Source organism: Dermacentor variabilis, chromosome 5, assembly GCF_050947875.1.
Source record: "Dermacentor variabilis isolate Ectoservices chromosome 5, ASM5094787v1, whole genome shotgun sequence".
Classification (NCBI taxonomy): Eukaryota; Metazoa; Arthropoda; class Arachnida; order Ixodida; family Ixodidae; genus Dermacentor; species Dermacentor variabilis.
Window position 1 is genome coordinate 75916151 of NC_134572.1, and position 6000 is coordinate 75922150.

A 6000-nucleotide genomic window follows, 5' to 3' on the forward strand; every position below is an offset into this window, starting at 1 on the left:
ACCCTCGTAGAACATCCTTTTAATGGTCCGGAGCACTAGCATACGCAATTTATCGCTAATGCCGCAATTCATTCACATATTTCGAACTTTGCGGACACACTAGCCATAGGCTGCCTCTTACTTTCATGAATTAAACACAAGGTGCTAGTGTAGTTTGTCGAGGCCACTGGAGAAAGGAGCGTCAAGCCTCGTGTGACGCATAAATATAAGGAAAATTCGAAAGCTCAGCAATTCTTTGCAGCCGTTTTATTAAAATCAGAAACAATAAAATTTCACCATATCTTACACTTAACGTGCCCCCTATTTTAATCGAAATTGACCCAGCGTGGTTGCTTGGTGGCTGTCTTGTTTGGCTGCTAAACACGAGGTCGCCGGGTCGCATCCCGGTCACGACGGCGGCATTTCGATGGGAGCGAAATGTGAAAACAAAGGCGTACCTAGATTTAGATGCACGTTAAAGAACCCCAGGTAGCCAAAATTATTCCCGAGTCCCCCACTAAGGCGTGCCTCCTAATCAGATTGTGATCTTCGCACGTAAAGTTCAATAAATAAAAAATAATAAAAGTTTAACTTGGTGTGTTGGGCAGTTGTTTTAGCACTTCGGAAAATATAGCCAATAACGTAAGTATGACACTCTGGAATCTTTAGTAAGTTAACTTTCTGCAAAGGCTGTAATAGAGCTACAGAGATGAAACATTTTTCGTTCGTCTCGCCCGGCAGGCTTCCTACTTCAATGAAATATAACTGCAAGAGTATGCCTAGCTTGTTTCACGTAGGAGACCGAGGAACAACTACATGCCTGTATTCACAAAATTGAATTGAATTAAACTTTGATTATGAAAGATTGGGAAAGTCGAGCATTCCCTAATTGTTTTCAAAGCATATAATTAACCTAGACGTTTGAACCTTAGTGGTACACGTCACCCATAGAGTAGTTCTCGTTTCTCATGAAATGAGAGCCTTGTGCTTTATGGTCTTCCCACGTGTGAGTTTCAGCTTTTAAGGTGTTTCATACAACGCTTCTAAACGTGCCGAAAACGAGAGTTTAAAAATTTTCATATAACCCTCACTGAGGGAGACCATCCCCACATTTCCTTCAAATGCATCCTGTGTGAGTGATATTTTTTCCTAGAACAGCGAAAACTGGCATATAACGTTTTTTGAGCGCTTATACTTGCATTAAATGTTTCACTGTGAAACAGGAAACTACCTATATACTTCTAGGAAGGTGCTTTCATTGTCATTTGCTGAAACAGAAAGCATGTTCATGCAATTGTCATTCGACTACTTTATATGAAAAGCCTAAATTATTCAGGTCTTTGTCGTTTCTCGACAGCACATTAAACGATTCATTCATCAGTTGCAAAGCGTCATTTGCTGTGATTATCGAGGTGCCCAACTAAGTTCATTCTTATACCTTGCTTCTGCGCTCTTGCCCTGTTTTTGAAGCATGACCAAGTCCCTCATATGTGAATTTTTGTTACAACTTATGCGATCACAAAAAACACATCAACAGTAAAACCAGTGAAACTGAAACAGTCAACTGCGTACATTCCGAGGCCAAAGTGTCCCGAGTTGAAATTGTGGCTGGCAGTTGTCTAAGAGCATCACATCTTCTTACTATGAGGGAGGTTGTCATGTTGTATCCCGAGTTTGCGGTAGACGGTCGAGCAGTTCGTGACGTCATGACGGGCCATGAAATCATTCAAGATGGCAAGGAGCCCTTGCTGTCGTCTGCTGACAAGCAAAATATCTCAGTGGGATACAAACATGCTGGTAGCACCTTTAGTCTGAGGCTACAACAGCCTCGCACTGGAAGTACCACTGCAGCAGGCCCGCTTTAGGTGATTAAAGCAGGTCTCCACAGTGCATGCATTGCGGGGCGAAAGCCATGTCGGCTACCACGCTACGGTTGTCTCGTGATTCCGGAAAACGAAGCGAGCTTGGCTGCGCTTACCCGGACGTTGCTTTGTTCAACGACGGTGTAGCCTGGCCTCCCCACTCACCAGCTTAGAAGGCCACACGACCTCTTGTGCAGTACCTGAATTCGACAGGTTTGAGCGGCCTGTCTACTTCCGCTGCATGTCGCCTAGAGCGCGTGATTAACCTGAACTGATATATTCTCTCTTTCACTCTCCCCTCCCAACGTGCATAGTTTCAAACTATACATAGTACCTAGTTAATCTCCCTGGCTTATGTTCCTTCGCTCTTTCTTCTCCTCTCTAAGCGTAAAATTTGTACAAGTGCCAAGCCATAACTCACAATTATGCTACTTTTTCACACAAACTGATGGGAATGTAGGATATTTTAAATGTGCCATGCTCTTTTGTAATTAGTATTTGTGTCCGAGGTAAACAGAATATCTTGGTGGGACTCAGGGCAGTGAGTGATCTACTCTGATTCTTATGAGACATCTTCAGAAGCTGGCTATTGTGGTAACGAATTATTGTGGTGAGACCATGACTGTGCAACTTACAACCTATACTGTTGCTTACGCACTTATAAGATGTTCTTTAGACAATGATGTGGTGAGAGAAATAACCAGTACTTTTATTTAGCAAACGTATTAGTTCGACTTGCCGGTTGTGTTATTCTCACGCTATATTTTAGAACCAAGCAGATATTTATACTCGTAACACTTCGTGACGCTACCCACAGATTGGCTTCGCAACTTGTCGAGCTATTGCAGAATGTTCTACACATTGCGCATAATTTAGCAACATCTTTCGCCCCTGTTGAGTTACTTTTCAACAGCACTGTCTTTCTTTTTCAAAAACCAGGAGCAACAAGGGACAGTGTTTGAAAACTACAAGTACTTCGAAAGTGAGTAAAAAGTTGACTTTTATTGATGTTAACGAGACCCGACCTTCGCTGGACGAATTTTGCCAACGCCACTATGAAGAACATAGAGGGACAAGTTACAAAAAAGTAAGTTTGACTGGACACCCCTGTACAGTTGTACGCACCAAAGTCTAAGGCAAACAACAGTTATATTAAAGGGCCTTTTCACATAAGAAAGGCGCACATAACTTGTGGCATTATATTAACCTCTTCTCAGATATTTAGTATGGTCTGAATTCATGGCTGCGCCTTCAATGTTAATGTTCTAGTCGTATTTTGAACATTTGCGACCGCTAAAAAGGCAAGCTCCTGTAGTTGTGCGGATTTATGGCAAATTTTTCTTCGATATTTTGAACAATTTTTTAGACAACGCCTGTAACAGTTCTACCGCCTTTTTATGTGACTTTTCGAACGATGCGGAAGCTATCTTTATAGAACATGCGATGTTCAAATAGCTTAGTAAGGTTCCACAATTAACTTTATACTTATTTGCTTAGCGGTGCGTGTTGTAATTGTAGAATGCAATACGAGAATTAGTGGAGTCATGTCTGCTTGTTTAGCATAAATTCTAAGACTACAGCGCTACTACTTACATATCCGTTCCTAAAATCAGCTACAAAGTGCATTGCCGTTCTAGTTCAAATCCCGAACTGCTACAGTGATGATTTTTAGAAACTGTTACCGGGAGCATCAGCGCGGTTCGTAGAACGTTGCAAGGGCCGATTACACAGAAGTTGGTGCCTGTCTCAGGGTTTCTGCTAAGCTTATGTATATGACTTCCTTACTGCTCGATTTCAGTTTCACAATTATATCAACCCTGCAGGAAATAATTGAGAACTTCGTTACGTAATTTTTTAGTTAGCTACCTGACACTGCTATTTGTCATGCAAGTATACAGTGTCCGTTTCTTGAGGTAGACCCCCTAAACGTGTCTACTTGAGCTATATGCTGTATACAATGAGATTTTATCGAAAAACGAAGTGGTGTGCGAAAGAAAGAAGAAAAAGAAAAAGCTTGAAATTTAGAATGGCATGTTTTATGAACTACAGAACAATAGTGTCGAGCGCACTTTGTCCGCGCAGCTTATAATTTTGGGCCTCAGCAATATAATATCAAGGTTGGCAATGTAGTAAAGGCAGGTAGTGGTAGCTAGAAATAAAAAAAAATCGCAGTGTATATTGTGAAAACGCAAGCAGGTAAAGTAACTAAGTTTTTACTGTTTCTTTAAAATAGGAGCAATAAACATCTCTGCTTTCCCGCAGCTGTAGCGCAGTGGATATGGCGTTGTGCTGCTGAGCTCAAGGTCACTTCTTCAATTCCAGCTACGGCCGCCGTGTTTTGATAAGGGCGAAACACAAAAACGCTCGTGTATTTAAATTTAGGTGTACATTAGAGAACCCTCGGTGGTCAAAATTATTCCGGAGTTCCTCACTACTGTGTCCCTCATAATCAGATACTGGTTTTTCACAGGTAAAAACCTCCAAATTTCATAGTAAATAACATCTTTACTTCTCTTTGTTGGACCGTTTTATCGAAGCAACAAAACAGGAACCGCCTTTCGTGCAAACGTTAACAATATGCATGCACCCATGGATCCCCGAAGGCGACCTTAGAATTCTAAAGCACCACTTGTGCTTTGTGTACTATAAAATGTGCTTTGCCACGTGAATGCGTTGTTGGTCGAAACATTTCTTCAGAACTCCCGTGATTCTAAGCGTCTTGACAATTAGGCGATGCGTTTTTTCTTCATTCCACATCTGCAAAGTTCACCCCGATACGTGTTTTCGTCGGTCTATATTCTTCAACGTCGCTCGAATGCAGGAAGCGCTGCAGTCTCATGAAACGCAACAAATTAACGTTGCTGAGCTTTTGAATCTGACGCTGTCGCAAGACGTGCATTGAGATAATGAAGGTCTGCAGTACAGACATGACTGAGCTCTTGACTTGTGATGCAGTAAACTGCTAATAATTAGGCACGCCGACTACGTTTGATGTTACGGGAGCGTAGTGGCTCAATCTGAACACGATTTTGAACAACAGCACAATATTATGCTATTTGTGTACTTTCGGTGATTGCAGCCAACAAGCTGTAGGAATACTGCAGTGAGCTGAAACTGTAATGTATATTAGTCAGAGCAATACGCATGCCTTGAATTAGTCATTAATTGCATCACTAAGTGCATTAGAACATTGCTTGGCGGTCTTTCGCCATGATTGGCCCTTGGCCAATAAAACACCACATATCATCATACATGTGCCTTGAAATGGCAGTGTTTATTCACGCTAACATTACTCCTTATACAACAACTATGAATTTTTTTTTCAGCCTCATGACAAAAGATTGACTCTAGATAAGTGCATCATCACATGCAGAGTGCCTGAAAAACCAGGCCTACTAATAATCAACGACGCACCTGATGGCACGAGCTGTAATGACACCAGACCACGCGCGGTAAGGTTCAAAGCATAGTGTTAATGAATGTTTTGTTTTGGTAATTACAAAGGCATCATTATGAGCATTGCATCTGTCGCATCTTTTTGCAGATCTGCATCAACGGTAGATGCACACGTGTAAAAGATAATCGTGTCGAGACATTCGGAAACGATGTTAAGACTTCGGTGATTCAGCTACGTTAGAGGACGTGCAGACATGGCCGCAGAAGTCATATCTAGATAACTAAGCAAACTGACAGCACTTTTGCGTTCTCTAAAAGTGAAAAATAATATAAGAACGTTCAAGTCTGAAGCATTGCCAGTTTCTAACAAGCTTATTAAATGCATGGTCAATATGTGAGCAAGAAAGCTGACCATGGAAAGAAAATCATAAAGCAGCACATGGCAGCATTTCTAAATAAATTCTGCCTTTGCACAACTTGCCTTCTGCTTTCTTATTTCTTTAATCACCTTAGTTCAACCGCTGCCCCCCCCCCCATATAAATGTGAACTGGTCTAGCGGTCATAAATCTCTAAAGTGAATAGCATTTTTGACAAAAGCCTATTTGATATGCATTCTGGAATTCCTGTGTTCTTCCACGCAACTGTGGTTCTAAATGGCCTGTAAGAGCGTTATTTTTAGCGCCACAGGTGTCTCACACCGAAAACAAAAGGAAACCAAACGACTTCCCCTATTTTTTAGCTCAAGGTGTACGCCATTGTATC

General features: G+C 41.6%; 1 protein-coding gene across 1 annotated transcript in view; it reads left to right on the top strand.

Moving 5' to 3' along the window:
• LOC142582826 (venom metalloproteinase antarease-like TtrivMP_A) overlaps nucleotides 1-5711 on the top strand; it is a 32454-nt gene extending 26743 nt beyond the window's left edge. Inside the window, exons 12-14 of the mRNA XM_075692885.1 lie at nucleotides 2781-2928; nucleotides 5168-5293; nucleotides 5386-5711. Of these exons, the coding sequence (XP_075549000.1) occupies nucleotides 2781-2928; nucleotides 5168-5293; nucleotides 5386-5478 (367 nt within the window). The 3' untranslated portion in view covers nucleotides 5479-5711. The remainder of the gene's footprint in view (nucleotides 1-2780; nucleotides 2929-5167; nucleotides 5294-5385) is intronic.
• Nucleotides 5712-6000: the final 289 nt, after the last annotated feature.